Source organism: Cryptomeria japonica, chromosome 3 (assembly GCF_030272615.1).
Source record: "Cryptomeria japonica chromosome 3, Sugi_1.0, whole genome shotgun sequence".
Classification (NCBI taxonomy): domain Eukaryota; kingdom Viridiplantae; phylum Streptophyta; class Pinopsida; order Cupressales; family Cupressaceae; genus Cryptomeria; species Cryptomeria japonica.
Window position 1 is genome coordinate 354,416,785 of NC_081407.1, and position 27,949 is coordinate 354,444,733.

The 27,949-nt window shown below is 36.1% G+C and overlaps 1 protein-coding gene across 1 annotated transcript in view; it reads right to left on the bottom strand.

Moving 5' to 3' along the window:
• The window catches only part of LOC131079993 (transmembrane E3 ubiquitin-protein ligase FLY2), a 177,343-nt gene that overhangs the window by 131,237 nt on the left and 18,157 nt on the right, over window positions 1-27,949 (bottom strand). The window contains exon 2 of the mRNA XM_059218314.1: window positions 27,404-27,476. Within this exon, the coding sequence (XP_059074297.1) occupies window positions 27,404-27,476 (73 nt within the window). The remainder of the gene's footprint in view (window positions 1-27,403; window positions 27,477-27,949) is intronic.

Consider the following 27,949-nt stretch of genomic DNA (forward strand, 5'->3'; position numbering starts at 1 on the left):
GATTACTTAGTGATTACTATTATTAACTGACTTTTATTATTAATGTATTCACATTAAAACATTTATTAATATTCACGATTTATGAAGGGTTGCCATGGTTGAGAAAAGCGATGAAGGAAAGGCAGCGACCCCTTTGAAAGGTCACTGCCTCTAAAGGACATGACCATTGATGGTTGGTCTTACCACCATGATAGAAGAGGTAATCGAGGGAAATAAAGGAAGAAGTAATAAGACAAAAGCCTAATACCTACTACAAATATACTCAGCCATATATCCGAACAGGTATGAATTCCAGGAATTATATATAGCAGACTGTAGATGCATTACATGATAATATCTGTATATTCACAGTATTAATACCTTGCATATTTATGACTGATGTTGATAACATTCTGCATATTTGGTTGGCAATATGAATATATTCATGTTTATGAATCTGATCTATGATACTGCTGAACACTATCTCTAAAGGGAGAACCATTATTAAAGCACCCTCACAAAGTGACTTGATTAGGGAGAACCGTTAATAAGGAACCCTATCAATATAATGAGGATTCCTATGGTTATGACCCAGGACTTCTGATCTTTACATTACAGTGCTGTTTGCAAATTTATTAAAGTTTCATCTTAGTAATTCTTTAAATTATAGTCTTTCTAATTTATGAATCATAGTTAGTTTTTCTCTACTCTATTTTTTACCATTCTTTATTTGTATTACCATAACTGGTTTATAACTATCAATCACTCATATGCTATGATTAGAAGATTATCCCCTAACTTGTGTTGCAAGTTATTCCTACCAAAGAGATGAGGAGATTCCATCCCTAAACCCTCTTAATAGCCAAGAAATTATAATCTAGGGCAGAATAGAGTAATTTAGGAAGAGGGACATTACGCTTTTAGATAAGTTCAATCTAACCATGCACTACAACTTGCAATCAACAAATTCCAAGTGGTATGAACATTAGGCTTCACCATTCATCTAACACATCTAAACTATGAGAAGTAGAAACCATGCAACAAGTTGAAATAGCACATAAGATCCACCATATTCAATGAAAATAGTATGTTTATTACAACAAGCCTTGGCAACGATCTTATTTCCTCCTACTCTACTCTAGCTATCAACTATTGCTAACTGTCTATCTAGGAACTATTAACTTTTACAAATGAGAGGTTAGAGCCTTATATAGAGGACTCATTACAATTCAGTGGCTCAGATTGATTCAAGATCAATGGTCGAGATTACATAATAAAACCCTAATTAGGGTTAGTTACAACTTTCAACCAATGAAATAATTACAATGTTTAGGACACATGTCCTTCTTTGAATGCTAATGAATGAAAGATGAATTTGGGTAGAAAGAACAATCTCCAATGCAATGCCATATGTCGCTTGCTTCTTCCTTGGATGAATCAAGTTCAATGAACTTGGACATCTTGATGTGGCACAACTTGATTGGTTGAATGATAACTAGGATGCCACCTCATTATGCCTGGTAGATCATCACAAAGTGTTTGTGATTGAGGCATATCTCTTGATACCTAACATTATCGAGTTGCTCAATGTGATGAAGATGAGGCACATTCCTAAATTGTATCATCTAAGTGATCAAGTGTCTAACTTTGATTAACTCTTCTGAAACTATCTCTCCTTGATCACAATCATTCTTCCATCTCCTAACATTTGGGGATTCACTTCCTTGTGCGATGCCATCACCTTGATTATGTTTGATGTAGACCTTGTGATACATAGGCTTAATCCTCTTGTGTGACTTCATCTCCATCCATGATGTAGGCTATCTACATATTGCACAACTAGGACTATAACCTGGTACTAACGCTTGTTCTTGGATTTCAGAAGGAAATACAAGATTGTCAAACTTCCTCATCCGCATTGTGATGCCTTGAACCTTGTGATATTGTAGAACTATCTCCATGTGGTGGTTATATCCTTGAGTTGAGGCCTAAGTCCTTGCCTTGAAGTTGATACCTTTTATGTTGCATCCTTGGACTCATGGATCTTGATGAAATGAAGTGTATCTCCTCATTTTGAAGACCTTGATGCTAGCCTCCCTTTGTATCCTTGTGCTTGATCCTATGAAACAAACAAACCATGAATTAAAACACCAATAACATTAATCCTTTCAAATTATACTTTTCAACTCCCAAGCTTATTGAACATTCCTTGAGCACATTTCATATGTATGTTTGCATAACCTTGGATGTAAATTTACCCCTCACTTAGCTCATCCATCCCCTGGGCGCAAATACAATCCTACCTTGCATAGTGGATTTGTAGTGTCGGTGTGCACAAGCATAAGTGGCCCTTACAAGTTGATGGCATAGCTCGAGAAGTGGGTGCACTTGGTATGCTAGTTTGCACAACATGGTTCATGAGCACATGCAAGGTAGGCTCTCACAATGTGAGTTTGGCATGCATACTTGAACTTGAAACACTCCCCACTCTCCCTCTTTGAGTGCATTGTAGGGGGTACTTTACACTAAATGATGAAGTGCATATGCTAGGTAGGCTTGCACACAATTGTTTTAGAGCACATTTCAAGTAATGCCTTGAACAATGCAAGTCAGCTGCATCCTTTGCAATTCATTTTTCTCCTCTTGAGATATAAGTATGACATCCAGCACAGCCCTATCAACACAATTCGCACCCCAACATCCTAGTTCTGCCCTGCCTAGTGAATTCCAAGTCTATTCTGCATATTCCTAGATCTGATTTTAGTGTCTTTAGTCTGAATTTACTTCCTTAAGGACTGATTCATACCCTCAAAGGCCATATTTCTTTAACCTAAGTCTGATTTTAACTTCTTCTAATGAAGCTCATCTCTGCACAGCGGGTTCAGGGGTTGTGTTTGCATTACCTAGTGATAACACTTGGAGGCCTTACCTGCAGGGCGTGATTTGTGGATAAGTCTGCACGATAATATCCCCTAAGCACATATTGAAAGCTTCAATGCACAAAAAATACATGGGAGGCACTTAAACATAAAGATGCATGGGCGCATTATGACCTTAGGTATGCACAAATGAATCAAGTCTGGTCTGATGTTTATGATCTGATTTGCAATATGTTCAGGTCTGAGCTACAAGTCTTTAAGGCTAATTTAATTGATTTCAGACCTGACCTTAATATTTTAGGGTCTGATTTTATGCCTTAAGGCCTGATTTGCATGCTTGCAAGCTTAATTTTCTAGGTTTTAGGTGGGTACATTTTAGGTGAAGATTTGCAGAGCGGGTTCAATGGTAGGGTGTGCACAAACATGGCATGAGTGGCTTTGGAGGGTAGTTTTGCATACACCTAATGTGAGCGGGTTTCAATAGCAAGCATGCATAGTCTCTGGTTTGAGCACATACAAGTGCCTCCAATGCACAACATTTAGACTTATACCATTTCTTATCCCCCTTTTGAACGCATATGATGTGCAATATTGTATTTAGCGGGATTGAAGCATGTGGCCTTACACAAATGAAAAGGCTAGAGCACGTATTAGGGTCTCATTTGCACAACATAAGGAAAGTGATTACAAAACATAGAGTGCATTTAAAGAGGAGATATACATGGCGGGTTCTAGAGATACCTTGCATAATTTTGCCTTGATGTAAAATTGGTACCCAAACTCATTGGCGGACTCAAGGGGATCTTCAACATTGCTTGATCAAATGCTAAATTTTGCCTCAAACACATTGGAGGACTTGGAGGGTAGCTTTGCATAATTTTGCACATACTCAAGGGGAATTGGATGTTGACTTAGGCAATTTTCACCATACTTACCTTGAGCGCATCCCAAGTCCTAAGTTGCATGGTGGGTTTGAAGGCTTAGCATGCACAAAAGTTGTTGAGTGCACAAATGACTGAGCGCACTTGAGAAGTGGGGTTGCACAAGCCTAAGGAAGGGAGTGCACTAGAAGGGTAGATCTGCATGAGTGCAGTTTAAGATAGTGTTTGCATAGACTAGCATGGGTGGGATTGATGCCTTAGCTTGTATAGGATGCAAGTTGGGCACACTTTGAGGATTGCCATGCATAGCCTTACACATACTCAAGGGGAGTTGAATGTCATTTACTCAAATTTCACCCCTCTTAATTCATCCTCTATATAGGCAATCTAAGTTAGATGAGATCATGGTGATACACGCAATCCATCCACCTTGAGTAGAATTGAGGTCCCTTGGTGCAATACCTAGACCCTTAAGAGTTTGATCATGAGGTTGGGCTGGACAATAGTACACAACTTACCCCCCTAAACTTGCATAAATCCATATGTGCCAGGAGGGGGTTGAATTTTACTTAGACAAATTTTCATGATTTTATCCCTCTAGGTCATGTATAGTGTAGACTTGAAATTCTTGACCTTAGGCAATGTGCTTGCAGTGCAAGCTTAGAGTCATTGACAACATTTGTATGATTGACATTACATACCTCCTCAACCCTGTCTTGACAATACCTATCTCCTCTCACAAGCAAAGGCTATGACTGTTGCCAATCTAAGACAACTAACAAAACACCTAAGCTCAGCAAAAAGTGGGGGTCCCCATTTGCAATAGGGCGATGTGTAAAAACGTGACAACAGTAGTAAACAATGAAGTGGCGGAAACAGCTCTAGTGGAAGGAATGAAGAAGGTTGCAAAAAGAGGGGCACTGAAGAACATTCTAAAAAGAAACTAGCAAGTGATAATTGAAGCAATATGAAAGAGAAAGATAGCTAACTGGAAGATTGAGACAATTCTCTGAGAAGTCTGATCATATGTCCACACCTTCAAGTCAATTAACTACCAACTCTATTATGAGGAATGTAACAGGTCTACAAACAAGCTGGCCAATACCAAGATAAACATGGTCTTCCTAACCCATGTTGTGAGCTCGTCTCTTGAAGAATGGGATGATCTGACTACCATTCTCTTCAGAAATTGTTGAAAACAATCAGATCCATGGATGACCTTGGCAGTTAAGTGGAGTGGTGTCAATTTGGGGTGCAATCCCTCGTGTAATCCAAAGATGAAGATTAAAAATCACTAGGGATTTGCTTGGGCTTTGAAGCCCACAGGAATATAGAAACGGGTGTGCCACAGATGCTCCAAAAATCAATGCAAAGTGTGTTGGCAACTCAATCATTGTGTCCCAATCCAAAATAATAATGCGAATTCTGATTCTAAACCTTCCACAAACACTTACTATTTTAATAACAACACTATTGGCTCTAGCATTTACCCAAATCTTAGATAACTCAAATTAAATCTATTGTTAATACATCAGCAATACCATTACATTTCAAACAGAAAATGACAGAAATAACTCTCAATCTTCTTATTATAATAAATAGCAAATAGGTATAAATCCTAATCTCTTTCTTATTACAATAATGGTTTTATTATATATAGATAGTTCTGCAATATTAATAACTACAACAGAAATTCATACCAACAGCAATAGCAAATCAAATCAATACAATACAACAGAAGTGTACATCCAATGAAGCTCATATACTACCTGTATATCAGATCGTCTTCCAAAATCACTAGGATTTTCATCCTAGGATTCCCACGCTTGAACACAACTGTTCAACATGGATTCTGAAAGGAATTTGATTAAGTGATAGGTAATAATCTTGGATGAAAACATTTGCTCTTTTAAATCCTCCAAAATTAGACAAGTACAGTACAATGCACAACCACAGCTTCAATTTTGAACAGTAATAATGGGTAGGAAAGATTCCACTTTGAAAAATAATGGCACCAAAAACAAACTATTGGAAACAATGACACAGTGGGAATTTGGGAGGGAAACGGAAACATAGGCAAAAAATATCAGGGATTGAGGGTTGGCCACAACACAAGACTCAACTAAAGTGTGAAGCATCAATGGTCAAGCAATGGGCATGACAAGATGGAGAAGTTCAACAAATACAATGGCGAGGCAAGCGCCTGACAAAAGGCATGACAAGATGGAGAAGTTCAAAACACCAACAAGAAGAGCGGAGTTGGAAGAAGAGGCATACTATGGAAGGGAAAACACACAGTAGATGGAAACAAGGAAGACAAGTGTAGACCTACTATGTACATACTTAAATTGACTAGAAACAAGACATGACAACCATGCCCTCAAACAAGCAATCATTCAAGGCCTTTCTTTGTCAAAAAAACAACTTAATTCTCACTGCATGTGTTGCATCCCTCACAAAACTCGCACTTCACAACCTTTTTTGCTCTACAATCTATCTATAACTAGCAATCAAGAAGCATATCATTCCTTGAGTGGAGTTGCCTCCTCTAGATGACGAAGGTAAGTTGTTCCTCGTTCTAGAAGCCATCACTGAAACTATTGTCAGTATAAACTGCACCATTTTGCTGGATATCAAATCTAACAATTCAATGAAACATTGTAATGGCTGCATGATCTGGGACCTTGCTGAATGAAGTCAAACCTCTAGATTAAGAGTCAGTTCTCTATCTAACCTAGATGTAAGGTGTTGGTCCAAACCAACACCAAATAATCCTACTCTACTGATTGCCAGAGAGAAGGGGAGAAAAAATGCATATAAGGGAAAGGGTGGTGATTCACCTGGATTAAAATGGTGCCTTCTTGCTCAATAACAGCATAGAATATCAATAAAGCTACCAAGAGGACTCACACAGTTCTCTATTTCAAAATCTGCTGGCAAATATGAGTGTAAGGGGTTTCACAAGTACTAAATGGGAAGAAATAGCCACAAATGGTCCCTACAAATAGAGTTCACACAACATACATGCATTGAAACATGGAAATAATCATGAAACCATGAAGGCAAAAGTTTTGCACAACAGGGAAGATGTGAGAAGAGATTAAAAAGCTTGCTAGTTTTCCTTAATATGGAGGCATAAAGCTTGTTTACAACTACAGAGCTACAAAAAATTGCATATCCTTGGAATGAAACAAAGGAAGCACCCTTTACAATAGGCAACAAACTACCTTTTATTCAGAAAGAGGAAGCCCAGAAAAAAGGAGAAACGTGGCAAGCCAAGAAAAACCCTAGCCACTAATTTACCCAAAGTGCAGATGTGCTCAAATAAGCATTGAATATCATTGTAGAAATGCTCGCAATATCAGGCATGAAATCAGGATCCAGAGATAACTCTCTGACAATAGGATTCAACATCAATAAATGAGGCATAGCATATCATAATCCCCAAAACAATCATACTGAAAAACACAATCAAAACACCTTGTAGCTGTCAAAGATCAAATTTGGGTAGTTGGGAGAAGCTTAGCACAATGTGAAAAAAAAAGCAGAAGTAAACCCACCTTCTCTGGAGGTCTAATCTCAACAACAAGGGTCTCACACTTGGGATCACATTCATTGTGTCATTGGAATGCTAGACCTAGTTCAACAAAGTGCAATTTCATGTAACAACAATACTAAAGAGAAGAGATTGAGGAACAAGCCCATTATCGAATATCAGGTGCATGGGAAAAATCTTACAACTTGTAATGTCCCCTTTTTTATAGCCTTTCCAACATTCTATGGAAGCTCCAACTTTCTTGGAGAGTGCCATCCTTTTTGGAATGAGTTCAGATAATGGTGTTGTGTTCAAGGGATCAAGATGAATCTATTGATGCTTCCCGAGGAAAAATTTATCATTTGAAGTGCATTACAAACTTCTTGGAGGAGTATTCTATTTTTGGAAAGTATTTTAATTTAATTGGATCTCTAGCGAGCTTTAAGGTATCTTGGCATATCCAGAATTCACTTTCAGGCTATTTTTGTATTTTTGAAACTATGGCTAGAGGTGCGGAATATAATTTAATAAGTAACTAATTAAGTGTTTAGTTGTCAAAAAACCTAAAATTGATAAGACAACTTATGTTAATTAATTAATTTAGTATAAAGTCACTTTTATGGAGCAAAAAGGATTATTATTTTAAAAGTGATTTTATAATATAGTTTCCAGAATGTTCCACAAGAGGATACAAAAGGAAATTGAGGAGACTCATTTGATTCATTCTAACCATTTGACACTTATTGAAACCCCAGTTGTGGAGTTGAGAAAATTGAGATAGCCATAGGACAAAAACCCTCAAGTGAAGATTGGTTTCAATTTGTCATGTCCCCACCTATCAACTACTTCTTATCCATCTTTCGCATGAAAGAAAACAGAAACAAATAAATAAAGAGACATCGTTAATCAGAAAATCGTCTCATTTATAAGACTTCACCATTTCCTGAGGTTTTAGATCCCATAAATTAATTCGGCAAGAGCCAGCCATGCTATCCCAGTTTGCACCGCTGCATACACTTAAGTGGTGAGACACAATGGTATGTTTTCTAATACACGAGTTATTAAAGGAATACGATTATAGCAAGGCAGCCACAGGTCATTAGTTAAGTGGTGCGGAAAGATTTTTATTAACTTGACTCACAACAGTTTAGTCAACAAGGGGGAAGGGTCACTGTTAGAAGAGACATCTCTTTTAGAAGAGGGACAAGGCTAGAGGAAAGACATGGCTCTTCATTATCAATGGATAGATATATAATGCAGACCGGAAGAAGCAGATCATATCAATGTACAGGCAGATAATATAGAACTACTGGCAATCATTGCAATTACAACATATTCCTATGTTGTGTCTTACTTATGAATTAAATACTTTTTTACAATCATATTATACTTAAATCCTATTAGGAATAAGGACAAATAAACATGTTTCATTGTATACATATAGTAAGATTTATATTTGTTAGTAATAGTATAATCAGATTTATATAACAACTATGCTTAATTTCACTTATTTACATATATATTCATAATACATGTAATATTAGTATATTCATAGCCTGATACTTAATCATTCTCTATTGCCCCTCATGAGGATAGGTTGGTTTTGGTTAGAGAAAGGTAGTTGTAATACCTCCCAAAATAGGTGAATCCCAAGAGGTGGTATGGACGGGTGTTCCTAAAACCTTTGGGCCTATTTGTGGAGAATGGTTTTCCAGCCAAGTAAAACTCTATTAAGGGCATAATTTAACTTTTAAAAAATAAACTTTTCCTATTTATATATATTATTATTAAAACATTGAGACTTAAAGTTGGACAATCATATTGATTTTTTTATTTTTCTAATCTCAAATGCATGGTGGGAAAGATTTGATGCTAAGGTACAAAATCTTCTGAGGATTGCAATTTGAATATTGAGCAAACCATGCAATGCTTTAGGGCTGAGAGTGCAATTAGGGTATGTTTTGTTGGTGTTGGAAATAAGCCACACCCGGACCAATGATGGACTGGTCCAAGAGGGGCCAGTAGCTCAGTGGTAGAGCACTCCAACAACATATGGAAGGTCCTAGGTTCGAGTCCTAGCTGGTCCATGTCTCAATATGGTATCAAAGCCAGGTCCAAACTAGGAGCCCCAAGCACATGAGAGGTGTGGTTTAAGGGGGGGTGTTGGTGTTGGAAATAAGCCACACCCGGACCAACAATGGACTGGTCCAAGAGGGGCCAATAGCTCAGTGGTAGAGCACTCCAGCAGCGTATGGAAGGTCCTAGGTTCGAGTCCTAGCTGATCCATGTCTCAACATGTTTGAGCACATACACTCCATGAAGTGCAATACACTATCAATGCAAAGAACAAATGATCTTATATATGTTCATTACAACTTTCACCTTCGCCACAAACAAATTTTGGGTGGTGACTTATCACCTCTCACACTATAGGAGGTTAATGATGGAAATATTGTCACTGATGTCAAAGATGCAAGAAGACTATCATCAATGTCAAAGGTGATGGTTAAGAAATTGGATAGCCATGATTTATATGAACTAAATAGTTGTGATCTATATGTACAAGACATCTACATGAACATCCCCATGGCTAGATGAATACATTAGTCTAAGTGGAAGATATTATCTGATGTGTTTGTCAAAGAAGATTGGGCACTATATATGAAGTTGATGTTGACCTATTTGACAGTATAAATATGAGGGCAAATAGAATTATTATTGATTTAAGGAGCACAGTCATTATTTTGAAGGAGAGTGAAATATCAAATGAATATAATGGATCTGAAGTAACACCAAATGCAAAGGACGTATATTCTCAGTATTTATAACAGTGACAAAGGATTTCTCTCAGGAAATGAACTAGAGTGAACAGAAACATCGAATCTTTATCAGCAATGATAATGATCAGTTAATTATTAACAACAGAGAATCAACAGAGAACGTTAGAAGTTTAAATACAGAATTTATTATGCAGAAATCATCTTATATGAAGGCAATGTTAATTATAACAATAATTAATGTTATTGTAGAAGCAACTAATATTTATATTCAAAGACTTCTAAACAGGATTTTCATTGGATAATTGCGATTCAGTAAGACATCACATCGCTCTTATTAGTGATCTTGATTATGTCAAGAATAGCGACTAGAGAGTATCAAGATAACAGCGATGATCAAACCAAGTGACTTTTATAAAGTAAGACAAAGAATTGGTGAACATTAATATTGATCAGTGATTCAGACAATTCAGCATTGAAGGTTCGATTCATATGAAGGAGAAAGGGGCGATACTCCGATGCATATGAAGAGTCTACTGAAGTCGACGACTAGTGCATATGAAGAGTCTAGTCAAGTCGACGTGCCAGGCTACCTTTCACATCATCAAAGACGTCTTTTGACTGAAGAATACAATCAGACAGCACATATTTGTTAAACACTAGTTTAGAGCGACTTCATTAAGGGATACGAATTATATATTACATGTCAACAGATGTTAATAAAGACTGGTTCTCAATGATATCGCTGAACATATGTTAAAGGCAAAAACCCGATGGGGTGTCTAAATGATGCGACTTCATGAAAGAAATAAATATAGCAATCAGTGACTTGCAGAGAATGAGCAGCGAGAGCATCATACAAAGACGCAATATGTTCCAAAGTCAATTACATTGAAGAGATTATGAAATACAGTAGTTAAAAAAAAGGGCACGATCTTACTTAGGTTGTAAGGAATTTCATGTTAGGGCAAACAAATAATATTGTGAAGTGCCAGTATGATTATGAAGTGTTACTACGAACAGGTCGTCAGCTATTTTCTCTAAACAGCGATTAAGTGATTCAAAAAGAATGGTTTAATTATATATGAGAGCACTTAAATAGTGGCGAGTTATTAAGACTTCATTCAATAAACAAAAGCAATGTTAAAAATTACAATTAATATAAACAAAAGTTATAATGGAGAGGCGTGACTTATGAAAGGAAACAACTTGAAGAAATGTGACCGGTTTGTTTGAGAGGCATGACTTTTTGAAGAAGCAAGTCTTAAGAAGATATATAAATAAGCGATTGAAAATGCAAGATTATTTTTTTTGGAAGTATGATGTGTGTGAAGACAATCACGTGTGTAGTATGGAATAAATGATGTGTGGAGAATAATAATTCTGAAATTATTTTTAGATTGTGAGAGAATGAGAATGCCGAGTTGAAAAATAAAATAAAAGAATATATCTGAAGAGAAAGTGCTGTGTGTAGAGGTACTGTGCAAAATATAATCAGATTTTCATAGAGTTGGTTGGTGCTCACAAAACAGAATTTGGGGAGTTGGTGCTTCCAGTGGGTTGGTGCTCACAAAACAAAAATTAGGGGGTTGGTGCTTCCAGTGGGTTGGTGCTCACAAACAATTGTAAAAGAAGAATTATATATATATATATATAACATCATTTTAGTGGCTTTCTCCCGCATTGGGTTTCCACTCAAAATTATTGTGTTCATGTGCATAACTATTTTTCAGTGATTGATTCTATCATATAAAATATTGAATTGGCAAAAAGTTTCATTATACTGATTCACCCCCCCTCTCAGTATAACTGTGTGCTCTTCAGTTAATCCAAAATCAAATTGGATCATTGAGGCTGAGGATCCTATCTTTAGTGATGAGGACCTTGATTGGGTTGACCAAATAGAGAGGCAAAGGCAATAGCCATGGCAGAGGAAGATAGAGCACAAGCAAACACCTTGGATGTCAATGTGGGTGTCAATGAGACACAAGCATATATCATGGTTGCATCATCATCCAAGACCTATCTTAGACACCCATATAGGAGGGCCAAGTGATGCAAGCTCCTCTGAGCCATAAACTTCAGGATTTTGTTTTGATATGTTTTTGGAATTTTTGATGCCATGGATTTCATATTCCATGATTTTTGCATACATTTGATAATATTTATATATCCAAATTGTTATTGCCTTCAACTAAAATTTGCATTTACACTTATGTGATCGATGTATACTTTTATATGTGATCAAAGTAGCTTTTATTTGATGAGGTTATTGTATCTTTAAGGTTTATTTATCAAAGGGGCATGAAACAAGTTTTAAATCCTTAAAAATCTCTTCATTTCTTAAGTTTTTTAATTTACCAAGTCTACGCTAAGTCTGAGTGCTGAGTACGAATCCGGGTCCAAAATCAGCTTGCCAAGTCCGAGGCGAGTCCAAGTCTAGTAATTCTGATTGAAAATATGTATTTGCCAAGTGTAGCAAGTATACTACTTGTTGTGACCTTTTCACACATCGCCCCATTGCAAACGGAAACCCCCTCTTTCTTGCTTTCTGTGTTGGATAGTTTAGGGTTTTGGCAGCATAATGGGCAATTTTGAGTTCTCATGCCCGAGTCTCGGATTTTTTGATCATGCCTTTTGTCATTTAGGGTTTTTTTGAAGTTATAGGATCAAGTGCATAAAGTTGAGATTTTAGATGATCCTAATTGTAGACCTTTTGAACGTTAACATATTTTTGAACGTCCTCATCGTTGATTTTTAAGTGCTAAGGTGTTTTAGGACCTTTAGGAGTTATTTTTTCGCTCCTAAGAAGTTATTCAAGTTGATTTTGCGCTTTATCCTGATAGGTTTCCTTTTGTTTCGCTCAAATTTTGGTTAATTTGCCTAAGTCCTTAAGCGTTTTATTGAAAATCCTAAGCGTCCAAATGATTTTGAGTGGTAAAATTGTTAAATTCCTGATGAAAATCCATATTCTAGGGGTCAAAATCTCAAAATTCCTGATGGCGGGTGCTTTTTCCCTCCATATTTCCGATGACCCATGATTTTCTCCCAATCAAGATCCTAACTGGTGGTGAATTTCCCTTGGATTCTTGATGGACCCAGTTTTTCCCCACTCATTATCCAGACGGGCCAATTTTCCACCAAAGGGGTAAAAATTTGACTAAGTGTGGGAATTCTTCCTTATGACCCACGATTTTCCACCAAGACTGTGGATGGGGCAATTTTCCACCAGAGAAGTAAAAATTTGATTAAGTGTGCGAATTCTTCCTTATGACCCACGATTTTCCACCAAGATTGTGGATGACTTTAATGATGAACAAAATGATGACTCGTGATGCCTATCGATTTTCTACCAGTGCATTTATGACGAAATTTTCAGGATTTGTGTGTGGATTGTGATTCCAAACATGGGGTGAATTTCCACCATGATGATTTTGATGATTTTTAAGTCCAGATAACTATCCAGACAAGGGTTGATTTTCCCCCAAGGTGATTTTTGAGCTAAGTGACGTAATTTAGTCCGGATTTTGACTCCAAACTTGGATCGATTTTCCCCTGGAGGCATTTTTCTGCAAGTGTGATGAGATATTATTGGGATTTTTATCCCAATGGGGATCAATTTTCCCCCAGATGTGCATTTTTGAATATTTTAATTTTTTTTATTTGGATTTTTTAATCCAAATTGGGATCGATTTCCCCCATGGGTCAATTTTGGATCAAATTTTAAAATCTTTTAAATAAAGTGACCCAATTTAATTGTTTTTTTTTACGTCAATGATTATTTTAAAATAAAAAAACAATTAATAAATGATTTGCAATAAACATTAAATGATTTTTACCTTCTAGAAGCAAATCGATTTTCCCCAAGCAAGTATAAATATCAAAGTTTTATCCCACATTGCTTGTGTGATGGAAACCGGAGGTGAAAACATGTTTAAAAGAGGGAGGCCGGCAATACTTTATTATTATATTTGCTGATGGTGATTGCTAAGTGACGAATAGAAGACGTTTCAATGGTTGATTGTGACTTTTCCAGCTAGGCGATTTTTATCTAAGTGTTCATTGGACACCATTTGAGGTGATTGGAGTTGCAGATTTGAAATTATTTCTTCGAATCAGACCTACGCACCATTTTTGGAGGAGATTGCAGCTTGTTTGGAAGACGAATTTTCAGATTTTTGGCGATTTTCTTCCATGTTTGACGATTTTGGTGAAATGTTTCATTGGCGCCATTGGGGCTGAAGTTTGTGTTTGATGACTATTTTTTGCCGGATCAGACCTAGGCGATTTTTTTTTGGACAGCCAGCAAAGAAGCAAACATCTGCAAAAAATCATGATTATACCCAATTAATCGAGAGTCGGGGAGCTTGCCGATTTTTTCCCCCAAAAAAACGGATTTAATCAATCAACCCTAGGTCAATGATTTTTCCAAAAAATCGCCAAAAAAACGCGAAAAAAACCTGATTTAAATGCGGAAAAAACACGATAAAAACGTAACCCTAAACGGAGCGAAAACAACGGAAATTATTGGTTTTTAACTGTTGAAAATAGAATAGCTTCAGTCGGAATACATAGACAAATACAATTGTCTAATTGGCCTATCGGCCTTAGACAATTACGTAATACAAACTACTGATTTAGTTATGACTAAATTAAACCCTATCATTATCAAGTTGCTAATTAATCATCGATTGATATTAATCAATATTAATGTTAGTTATACTTATATTGATATGATCAACTCAATTATTATTTGTATTAATTCATAGTGTCAATCGATATCATTTGATGTTATTATTGGTATTAATCGACTGTGACTGTCAATAGCATATGATATTATTACTTGTAGTATGATTAACTATGTTAGTCGATATCATATAATGTACCTATCATTACGTGTTAACCGACTATGTTAACCGATTACCGACTATGTTAAATCGACTATATAAACCGATTCAAGTATCGATTCAATTATGGATGCTAACTAGTCTTAATGGTGTCGGTTACCATTTAAATAATAACTCCTCATCAAGAGTCATGACTTTCGTATGGATTCGAATGGAATAATATTTAATGCATAGTTCGGTTTCTTTGGTAAGTTAGACAACTTAAAAGGAAAAACATATCTTGCAGTCAATACAATATAACAATGAAGATAATTCAGAAATCAGTGAAGACATATATTCAGTCAACAATTACAGCAATATAAACAAACAGTGAATATCAAATCATATATGGTAAATAAGAAACAGCGATAACTTATATTATATGTGATCGACACATACAGCAAACATATACTTAGTGTGTTGTCGACATTCAACAGTGAATAGTTCTGTGATAAGGCTGTGACATTCAACAGTCAACATTCAACAGTGGATAAGGCTGTAATACCGCAGAAGTATATTGTGTAATTGCTGTTAAATAATCTATATCATTCGAACTGTGAATAGTTCGAACTTATCTATATATATTCTGCATATTGAATCATACAGGAATTTGTAGCATTACAATCAGATAAGTGACAATAATATTAAAATTATACCATATATAAATCTGATCTAACTTTAACATTAACTTTTTTTCTTGGTTTCTTCCAAGTTCGAGGAGAAGAAATCACACGCACATAGCCCTGCAATTTATTCTTTGTCATTCCTTGTTCTAGTAGTTGGTCTGCCGAATCTCAAACTTGTTCTACTCAATCAACACACTCACTATATGCCTCGAGTCAAAGAAGGGTAGTGCGGCTACTGAATATTTAATATTTCGATTTTTATTTTTAGTTTAAATTTTTGCTTTTTCTAATAAAATTTATATTTTCATATTTTATATTTAAACCATGTCTATTTGTTATTTAATTTTATTTTTTACTTAATATATTAAAATTTAATATTTTAAAATGTTTAAATTAGATTTTAATTATAATATATTCATTATTTAACATTTAAAATTTAATATATCTATTAATAATAATTGAATTAAATTTTTAAATATATTATATTACCAATTTATTAAAAATTTTAATTTTAAAATATTTAAATTAGATTTTAATTATAATATATTCATTATTTAACATTTAAAATTTAATATATCTATTAATAATAATTGAATTAAATTCTTAAATATATTATATTATAATTTTTAAAAATTTATTATAATATATTCAAATTTTATATAATGGTGTTTTATTTTTATTGATTTGTTACTTATATTTTAAAAAATCAAATTTATAAAGGTGAATTTAATCACGAATTTTCTTTCGAACTTTTTCCCTTTGTCAAATTTTGTCCGAATTTAATTGCTGCCAAACACAAACTCAAACTCAAACCTTGTGACATTGGATGGGGGTTTGTTAGCATTCAGCTGGTTGCTTATTTTTTCACCAAATACATTTCGCAGAAGTATTATTCAGGTTTTTATATTTTTTTCTATCAAAATTTAGTGTATTAAAATTTGTTGTTATGAATAAATGTTTATGAGCAATAATACATAACGTTGCTTATTAAATGGAACCCATTCATTAAGACCCTTATGATACTAAAAAGGAACTATGCCTATCCATCTAATGTTCATCCTATATATATTTCAATACAAGTATGCAATAGCACACTATTACTTTCAGGGATGAGAGTATGCATAAAACCTATTAGACACCTCCAATGTCATTTTACATTGAAAACTTAAGAGTGTGACTGTTCTTATATGAACCTTCCATGTATTATACATGCAATATCTTTTTGGTATTATGTTATAACTTTTAATAGGCCTTGTTCATTTTATTATTGAGGACAACAAAAACTAAGTCCTTGTATCTTAATACTTGAATATAAGCAAAACCATCATCATTATAATTGTTAACATAGAATCATAGATAAGCCTCCCCTTGCTTCAGACTACACAAAGTGATCTTTTCTTAATCAAGAAAAAAAGAAAGAAAGAAATGTTCACAGATAACCAAAAATGCTCAATGGGATTCAAAGGTGCAACAAACAAAGAGAGTTGTAAAAACAGAGCTTAAAGTATCTTCAACTTGAACAAATAAAAAGGTGTACAGATCTCATTTTAGATGAAACATTGGAAGACTACATGTTCATATGCCTCAACCTCTAAAAACAGCAAAAAATGCTTCATTTATCCTCCCGAGATCTATGGCAGCTTGTGTTGATTTTTTGAAATTTTGTACTTAGTTTACAGGTTGACTTTGTACAAAGACACAAACTATATTGTAATCGACATTTTGACATCTATCACCATCTAGATATTATTTATGTTGTGGTATGTTTCGTGCAATGTAATCAACGATATGAATATAAACAACGAAAAACTATTTTCTACAATTCATGTGTTGAAGTGTCTATTTTATTTGCCTACAATATCTCTATGCTATGGAGATGCCCTTAAATATATAAAAAAGTAGTTATTGATTGCTTTTCTGCAAATTTTTACATTTTTTTGTAAATCCGATTTTTTCAAAAAATCTTACACTTTTGTTTTGCCAATTAATTCCCCAAACAATTAATGCTTCTTTGGTTTAGAGAGCATTTTTCAGACTTGGGCGATTTTTTTGGTGAGAGGCGCCATTGTTGAGGGAGGGCGATTTCACTTGGGAGGTCGAATTCCTCCATTCTTGGTGCATTTCCCCATTGTGGTTGGCTGCCATTGTTATTCCTTGCTGCCTTTTGTTTTCAGACCTGCACATTCACCATTGCTGGGCGCCATTTGACCTCCATTATTGGCTGGTAACACATTTTCAGAATTATTTTTCACCAACCAGCTTGTTCCAACCTAGGCGATTTTGTTTGGAGGTGTTTTTGAGGAATTTTTAAGAGCATTTTCAGACCTTCTTAATGCTGTTGCAGGTCTGAAACTCCATTGTCAAGGGGCTGTCATCAGAAAACATCATTTCCAGCCACTAACTTACCTTGGCGATTTTACTTGGAGTGCATTTTTGCACAATTTCATGGCAATTTTCTGAGTTTACTATCATTCCTAGAGGTGCTGGTAAGTCTGAAAACTTCATTTTCAGACTAGTCTTCAGACTGAAAATTCACTTCCAGCCCTACAGACACACTCAAAATTATTCATTTTTGTCTTGGGAAACTTATTCTCATCATAATTTTTGTATAACGCGCAATTGCAACATGTTTTTAGTGACTGATTTGTAAAGTTGCAGGGTGTCTTCAGACTTGTTGGCAGCCATTGTTGACCTTGGGAAGGTGTCCTCAGACAACAATAGGGTGAAAACACTACTTTTCACACCTTTCCTAGTTCATTTCCCGATCCAGTATACTCCTTTGCACTCTAATTTTGATAAAGTTTCTAGTATAAGGTGGTGTCTTCAGACTTTGCTAGATCTGAAATTTTATAATTTTAATGAATTTCATGAGGGTTTCATACCCTAGTCTTATCACATTTTGTTCTATTTTCAGAATTCATTTAAAATGTGGATAAAATTCCTGATTTCAATCCATAAATTTGTCTAGATCATTGAGAAATCAGAACTTATTCAATTCTGAAAATAGTTGTCAGAAAAATTTTCCGAAGTTGCTAACTTCCAGCTTCATACAGGTGCAATGTCGAAGTCCGGAATTAGCATTCGGAAGGAACAACAAAGGATAGTCGTGTAATGTCCCCTTCTCATTGATGGGCTTTCAGTGGTCCATTAGCCTATTCCTGAGACCCGTAGGCTAGGTGGAATGAGGAATGAGGGTCTAGCATTGATGAAACAATGACTTACTATTTTTAGTAAGTCAAGGAATGGCCATTTTGATGTTACTATACTACTGAGCTCTCCATGTTCTGCCTCTGGACGCAATGATCATGCTTTTCTGAGCATTAGTTCTTGACTTACTATTTTTAGTAAGTGGCAGTGTGACACAATTCTATTATTGGCAGTAGACAGGGTTTTGATTCTACAGCAGTTTTCCTAGCAGTGTTCATAATCAGTACCAGAGCCATATGCGAAATAATTGAATATTAATTCCTTATCCTAAGGTTTAATATTTAATTAATTTGATTATTGACGACTGATTTATTAAAATTGGGATTAATGCCTATTTTTCTTAAGTTCTTGGCAAATTCATGTTTATTAAAGAGATATCGAAATATTGAGAAAGATATTATATTTTTTTATAACTTATCTCTAATATTTGCCAAAGTGCGTGGGTCCTTGCTTTAGCGTGGGAGTTGACTTGTGGGGAATGGCGCCACTCTTGGGGTCCACATGTAGTGGAGCGAAATGCAAAAGAAAAACGTTGAAATTCAAGGAAATGGCATTTGGGTTTGAGGTGTGTGGAGTTATAAGTATGAGACTTGGGCTCCCATTTGGACATCTTTGAAAATTGCATCGTTATGCTGTCGGTTGGGCTACTGAAAATCTGAGCTTCGAAGTTGGCTTCCTAGCTGAATCTCAGTTTCGTACTTGCAATATAGTACCTAGCTGTGCCCTTGTGTTCCCATTGCAGATTGGTTAATGAGTTGCAGATTATGGAGTGATTGATGTTGGATTTGATTGTTTCTGGTTGCTGGTCGTGGGACTGCTGAAAGTGAAATTTGCTCATATCTCTTTACCAAGCGACTCCATCCATCTGGGTACCGGCTCATTCTTCCTTCCATGCCATACAATGTGTGAGTTTTTAGCTGTTTTGATTGAGCAATGATTTTATTAGACAAAATCGAACTTCCTAGGCTAGGCATGGGTTTTTCTGTTTGCATTGGGATGCATGCAAAATAAAAATGGGTTTGTTTGGGATGTGGCTTTGATTGGTTGTCATTGCATTTGATGTACGGTGAGATTGGGATTGATTTGAGTTGATTCGGGCAAAAAATGAGTGAGTTATGAGTGTTTTGATGTTTCCATAGGCTACTGAAACTATACTTTCAGCCTGCAGATCAGTGTAACAGAAAATTACAGTCATGTTGTAGAAAATCTACAATTATTCATCTCATCTCATCTCTATATTGTAAGGTTGTTTCAGTAGTACTGATCATCCCCTTCTTTCTACTTTCTTTTGTAATTACCCACTACATAAGTGGAAGAGGCTGGCTTGCCGCCTTCTAAGTTTTGTAATCAGTCCTCCCGCTGAATAAGTGGTCGAGTGATAAGTTCAATTCAATGGTCCTCCCGCTGAAATATGCGGTAGAGTGATAGCTTAATGTATTGTCCTCCCGCTGAAATACGCGATAGAGTGATTGAACTTCAGTTTATTGTAATTTTCCCTTGGTCGGTTTACCGCCAAGAGCTTTGGTTTCCATCCTGCTGGATAAGCAGAAGGGGCTAGCTTGCCGCCCATGCATTTTAATTTTCAGTTTGATTATGATTGCTAACGATCCCCGAAACACTGTATGCTCTCACCCTCCCAGTCTAGGCTCTCGGTGAACAAAAGGTGGAAGGGTTCCCTTTCAGTTGTTTGGTTTATTCCTCTAACCTTAACGGGTTATTTGTTGTGGATGAATTGTTATTGGTCTAAAAACAAAAAAAAATTACTGGGATATTACAAGTCGAGACGGGATTCTATCCAAAATCCAAGATGTCATCCAGATAGAAGGAGATTACAAACAATAACATGCATTTCTTGAACATGGACCAAATGCGGCAGTGGATGTTCGAAATTGGAAGCCAGATTCCTTCCCCGGCTTATGCAAACATTATGAAGAGCAGTATTTATCAGGTCGTTGGATTTCCGCAGTCCATACAATGCAATGAGCTAATCCTAGAGTAAGCACGATATTATGATCCTCGCTTCCAAATGGTCAAGACTCCTAAGGGTGCCATCATTCCCTACCTTGCTGAGGTGTTCGGAATTCCACGTGGAGCAGACATGAAAGATAGAACCAAGGATGAATATGAAGAAAGATATAAGAAGATGGATGCATGCAAGACCATAGTGAACAAGGAGTGGATGATTGACCCTAAGTCTCATCATTACAAGGCTCCCAAGACACTCATGTGCACAAATTTCAAAGAGGAATATAGCGATTCGGTATTCTTGCTTAACCAAGTGATGGGGATGCCGCAGGATGAAATATATGATGGAGGGATGTTCTATTTCATCCAGGATTGTCTGAAATGGACGTTGATCAACTAGTCAATAATCATAAGTGACAATCTGGACTTTCAGCTAAGGAATGTGGAGAGATCCAGGTCATTCGCCATGACTTCTTACCTAGTGTATCTACTTGCGCAATTTGTTACCTACAAAGGATTGATATAACGAGGTGATGTCGGGAATGGACAAAGACAATACAAGAGTTATGAATGCTATCCACAGTTGAACATGTATAAAATTGAAGATTATAAGAGAGTGAATGATGCATTCACTATGTACATAACGCGGATGTTGCAAGGCGGAATCCATAGGAGGTTGTCCAAGGAGGCAACAAAGCTAATAGAAAAAAATATGGATCATGGTACATACAGTTTCCCACTTTCACATACCTAAGGATTCATGGATTTCAATCCGAACCTTACAAGCTTCCAAGGTATCCTACAGACATAATGATATTACTTGAGGTGGTGAGACAGCTTCTGGAGTTTGATCCTATCCAGAAGGACAAGCATAGAACAGGGATGACATTTCCTATTTCAGTAGGGAAGACATTGGAGGTTTGTCAATCCGCCACAGCAGCTAGAAAAGCAGTTGAAGAACTTGCATTCTATCGATTTGCGACATACAAAAGAAGAGAAAGATTTGATCTGATTAAGAAAGTTGGAAGGATCGGGGGAGATAGGTTCATTCACAAGGTGGACATAGAAGATTATTGGGCCAACCTGATGGACGAGCAAGCAGTAAAAAGAAGAATGTGGTCCAGAATGTCCGTGGATTTCATGAGGAAGTGTAGACTTTTCCTCATTCCTAATCAGATCTTAGATGACAAGGATCATACACATCCACAATATGAGAATGAAATGAAGAAGGCAATTCTATTGCCTAATTGGTCAGAACTAGAAGTGACAGATTTGAATGTATTGATGAGAGAGGTCTTGAGTTTCTCCCGAGGATGGGTAGACAGTCAGATGAATAAGTTGATTGACATGGGTGTTATCTTCACTTATGAAAAGATGAAACGGGAGGAACCCACTTCTAAAGGTGATCAAAGAACTATCAGCGATATAAGGATTCATGCAGACTAGGAGAGTCAATCTCCCAAGCGAAGGAAGAACACACCAAGAGAAGTCAAGGCGAGAGGGAAGAAAATTGAGGAGGTTAAGAAGAAGCAAAAGACTATCATTCCTCCACCTATCATTCCTTCACCTCCCCTTAGTGTCTCATCAATCAAGGAAGTTGGAATGCCAAAACAGAACAAAGAGGTCGAACAAAATTCCAACACAGTGATATTGCCAGAGAATATTCAGGATTTACATGCCACAACTACATCTGCTCTGCCTAATGAAGATGATGATCAGTCGAGATCTCCTCATGTCCTTTTGGAGGTTAGTTTGAGAAAGAATGTATATGATTTGACCACGGATAATCTTGATGATGATGATGTTTTCTCGGCATTGAGAGAGCTTGATTGAGAGATGTGTCTCGATGATGGTATGGAGATGGCCACTATTCTTGATTGGCTGATGAAGAGTATGGAGAAAAGTAAGAAGATGGTAGAGACGCAGTCGATTGACGACATTGATGACTACTTAGCAAGGAGTGACAAGGGAAAAGAACCAAAGAAGGCTAAGATTTTGTCACATATAGCTAGAGATGAGACAAGAATGCGGATTACGCGGGTGGTTGTTCCTATTGGAGATGTGACGAAGGATGTTGCTACTCCCATGGATTTCCAGATTACTTCATTTGCCCTTGACCATACTACAAAAGAGCAAGAATTCCAAGAAGTTGGTGATACTCTCAAGGCAATCGGTGCAAGATTGGATCGGGAGATGGAAAAGAAAGAGAAGTATGAAGAAGAAAATATCAAACTTAGAGAGTACATTGCAAGGATAAGGCATGAGAATCCCACCCTTATTTCCCCTATTGTAGTTGATCGTGGACTACATACATATTATGAGGCAGCGAGAGATTCACTCTCGGAGATGGAGAAATGGATTGAGGATGTGAAGAGATGGGAGGATAATTTCCTTACTCATTTTGTCCAAGCCTTTGACTAGACAACATTGCTCATATTCAAGATACAGTATTTGGAGGGAGTTTGGAAAGAATTCCACCCTGTTTAGGAGAAAACTATTCCAAATCTCAGAGCTTTGAAGAGAATTCCTATGTCCAAATTGATCAAGGAGAATATTGTGCAGAATTGAAAGACAAGATGAAGTTCATGTACTTCAATCAGTTGGACTCTTTGAAGAGGAGTCAGATGGATGACTTAGTGTCTTTGTTGATTCAAGTTCACAATTCGCAGAAGCTCGTGCCAAATTGGGAGAACACCTTGGATGCTTCCTCGAATGCGTTGGACGTGATTGATTTACAATAGGATACCTTACCCAGCATTTCCATGGAGGAGTTAGATTTTGTATTGGCTAGATTCTTGGAATATGTTGTGAGAGAAAGAGATGCAGGATGGAATCTTCTAGAAGATTCCCTATTTGATGAATAGGTGTCTTTCTATTGGGCCATATGTTGGTGGCTCCATTTTTTATATAAACCCTAATTAGGGCAACTCTAGGGCTATGTTGGCATGATCTTGGCCCTTGATTTTGATTTAATCTTGGCCATCCATTTTGTATGAAACTCTATATATACCCCCTTGCCTCTCATTTGTAAGAGAGAGATTTTTAAGAATTTTTTGTAGATGCTGCAGATTTGAATATAAATCATTGTTCGACTTGATGGTGATTTTGTTTAAGTGTTGTTTTGCATTCAATGTTCTCAATTCCTCCAAGTTAAATTAGAATTTTAGATTAGAATTTTAGATTAGAATTTGCTTTCAAGTTTGTTAGATTGGACGAAAGAATTTGTTGAATGTATTTGTGTGGAATCCATTTATCCATACCACTAGCCTCTTGCTGCTTGTAAGTGTGCCTTGCGTGGTCATGCAATATCCCTACAATTTTTTTTTGAAATTTAACAGTTTACAACACAACAAAAACCCATTAGGGTTAGCAATAAAAATACAATAATTTTGAAAACTGCAGCCCTTCCACTTTCTGATCACCAAGTGCCCAATCTAGGAAGGTGAGAGCATACAGTGTTGAGGGGATTGTTAGTTGCAAATACTGAAAATTATTACAAACTTGGGCGGCAAGCCAACTTCTTCCGCTTATACAACGGGAAATGGAAATTCTAAAACTTCCTGGTGGTAAACCAGCCAGGAACAAACCAAATAAAAGTAAATTGCAGCAAAGGAATTGATCAATACTACTGAAACAATTTTACAATAACGAAATCTGCAACTAGTGTCAAAACAAGAGAATTGTCAACTCTAATAGAAAGAAAGTTCTACAGGTGATTACAATGGAAAAACACTGAACTTACAACCCAATCACAAACTTAATCAAACTGAAATGAAACTAACAGCAACACCAAAATGAACCAGCAACAATGAAATGCACACAACTCACTCAAAACTCCACCAAACAGCTCCAAACTAGCGGCAAATAATTGCTAGAGGATAGGTGATCAAGCCCCCAGCTCAACAACCCCATTGAATCACCACTGAAAATGCTGCACGCTGCCCTAGGGTTGGCTGGAAATGTATGGCCAGCAGGGAAGTTCAATCAGCAAGTTAAAAATGCACCCCAAACCAAATAACACGAGCCTCTAGAAGATGAATCGTCCAGCAAAGAGGCTTTCGACGAGCTATTACCCAGAACAAACAGTCACTTGAGCAAGAAGATATAACTGAAAAATACCTGCAGCCACTCCAAAAACCAGCAAACTGGATACACACCCAACACACCAAACAGAAAATCTCTCAATCTTTTTTGATCAGCACAATCTATCTCTCTGGATGAAAGATAGTCACAAATAATCAGCTAGGTACTGTCTTTCAAGTACGAAACTGATGGTTGCTAGGAAGCTCTCAACTTCGAAGCTCAAGTCTAGCACCATTCCGGAAGCATAACATTGTCATTCAACAAGCATAAACCAAATGAGAGCTCAACACTCTTATTTATAGATTTCGGAGGCTCAAATTCAAATTCAAATTCACATGGCACCCAAATTCACCTTTTTTCCACTTGCATTTCATTTCATGACCCCTCAAGGCTTGGCGTCCCCTCTTCAACCCTCCTAGTAGAACTTTTCCAAGGTCAACAAGTTAAAACATAAAAACATCATAAGCATGTAATATTTTCCCTTTCCTAGCGCCACCTGACTTAGGAAATAAAATGAGACTTAAGATAAAAAACATATATTTTCCTTCCTAAGTCGTTCCTCCACAAAAACAAAATATTAAAACCTTAGGCTAAGGTAATAATATATAATAAAATCACTTTTAATTCAACAACTGATTAATGCCAAATTGAGCCGGAAACTGAAGCACTGAAACCATCAAAACTAAAGTGGGTTGAATTCTGCACTAAACTGCTAAGAATAGCATTGCCCGATATAGCACTTACTAAAAAATTAAAAATAGTAAAAATAGTAAGTCCTGAAAACAACTCCAAAAAGATTGCTCTTCGAACCCTGTGGATGAGCTCAGAAAACCAAAAAGAAACCAAAAACCCTAATGGTTGCCATCGACTTACTAAAAATAGTAAGTTCTGAAAACTTCCCCGAACAGAATGCATTTCACACCTTTGCGAAGCTCTCAGAAAACCCAGAAGGAATCTACAGTTTGAATTGTAGAATTCCAACTAGTCCATCATCAAACAACACACGCAGATCTCCACAAAAGTTGGAAACCCTAATTTCTACTTCCAATTAGCCTACGGGTCTTCGGAATAGGCTAATGGCCAACTGAACTTCTCATCACTGAGAAGGGGACATTACAGGTCAACTAGAAGTTTATGCAAGCTTAACTTCGATTATTATGCATCCATTGTTATGCATCAACTTGGATGGTATCAATGTTTGATGGTAGTAAATTGAAAATCTATGAAAAACACCTTAGATGATTGCACTAAGCTCGTGTCAAAATCTATTTGACTTGATGGTGAGACCCTGCATAGTTTGGTTCCACTGAATTTGTTCACCACTTCTTGCATTCTAGGTTTTAGAATAGAATTCCTGAACCCTATTCCCTTTTGCCATTTTTTTAAAAACAAGTCTTGTTAGAATTAAGTCCAGAGCTTCATTGCAAAATCCTAAGTTATCAGCACACCCATTCCATATTCATGATAAGCAAAGTTGATTCGAACAATTGTGTAAGTCCCCAAGTGAAAACAGCAATTCACATCAACCATTGAGTTACCCACTCGTCAAGACTTGACTGTAGAAACCTTGGAATCATTTTAGTTGATCTTACCCCTAGCATCTGAGGTGATTTTGTTGAAGAGAGGGTAAAGCACTTTGGTATTTTATTCTGATGCTTGCATGTGCATAAAACACACATCAACACTACTCTAGAAAACTTTTCAGCCTTACTTGCCACATTTATTTCATGATCCAATCCAAATCACAAGGGAGCTAACATGTAAAAGTTAGCTATAAGTAGAAATTAGAATCATATGCATTAGAATGGGGCATATTTAGTTTGCTTTGTTCACATGTCTATTGAAACCATGCTTGACCGAGTGCAGAAAATATGCTATGCTTCAAAACTTTTAACCTGAATCGCCACACATACTTTCTCAATAAAGTTCAAACTGCCTGACTAATATTTCAATAATACTACATTTCCATTCACTTTCAAGCAATTGGAGCACTGTTTTCATTATTGCCTGAATAAGTAGATCTTTCATTGAAATTAAAAAACAAAAAAATTGCTTCTACATTGTGTAAAGAAAAATAACATCTTTTCAGTGAGTTATAGAGTTTATAGCAATAACGGCAGATTTCCAGTTCAGCTCTTAACACTCTCCAAAAGCTAACACAATTTAACAGGCCCCAAATTATTATTGAGTAATGCAATGTTTAATATATTGTCAGAAACATCTTATGCTTCTAAGTTTCTAACCATGTGCCCAATAAGATATTAACATTAATAACTTGCATTGATGAAATTTTATTGACAAAAATATACAAGTAAAAAAATGAGTTGTTCATGAATTGCATATGTGAATAAATAATCGTTCTAAGGACCAAGACAAATGCTTCCTATATTTTTACCAGCTTTGGGTCCTAAAATTTCTAGATATGTGTCAAAGTGTTTCCAAATCAATAATGTTTGGCCTATTTTGTTACAAACATTTATCAATCAAACTTCAACATACATGTAATTTGAACAGCTATTCGTAGTGTTTGATTTGTACATATGCCTTCTATTATATTCAAGAGATCGAGTCAGGGAAGTACCAACCTCTGTAGGTACCAGATATATTCCACATTGAAAATGGCCCCAAAGCATTTTCAATTCTGTCACTAAAAAGATGCTGCCATAAATTAGAATTTGAATCAGTTTGTGTGACTAATGTCATTCTAAATCTCCCTACCAGAGAAAAACCACAATACTTAAGGAAAACAAATTTTTAATTGAAAAACAGAAACAAAGTTATTCAGAAAAATCATAGTTGTTAATCTTCTTGAGCCCCAAGTTACAAGTACAACAAACAATTTAACATTCAAGGTGCTTATAGAAAGCATAGACCTTTTAAACAGGCAGGTACCATTAAAAAGAACATGCTAAGTTGAAACCCTGTATCAAAAAAATACAAAATCATAATAAATAAGAGCAAATTCTGTTCGCAATTGATTTATTGATATTCATATAAGAGATAATTAAGGAAACCAGAGGCCTTTTAGCCGATGTCACAAGGTTCAAGTCCCTGTTCAAGTTCAAAAACAAATTCTTCCCCATGATGAAATTCCATAACATAATTAAATTCAGATAATATAATTTTTTATT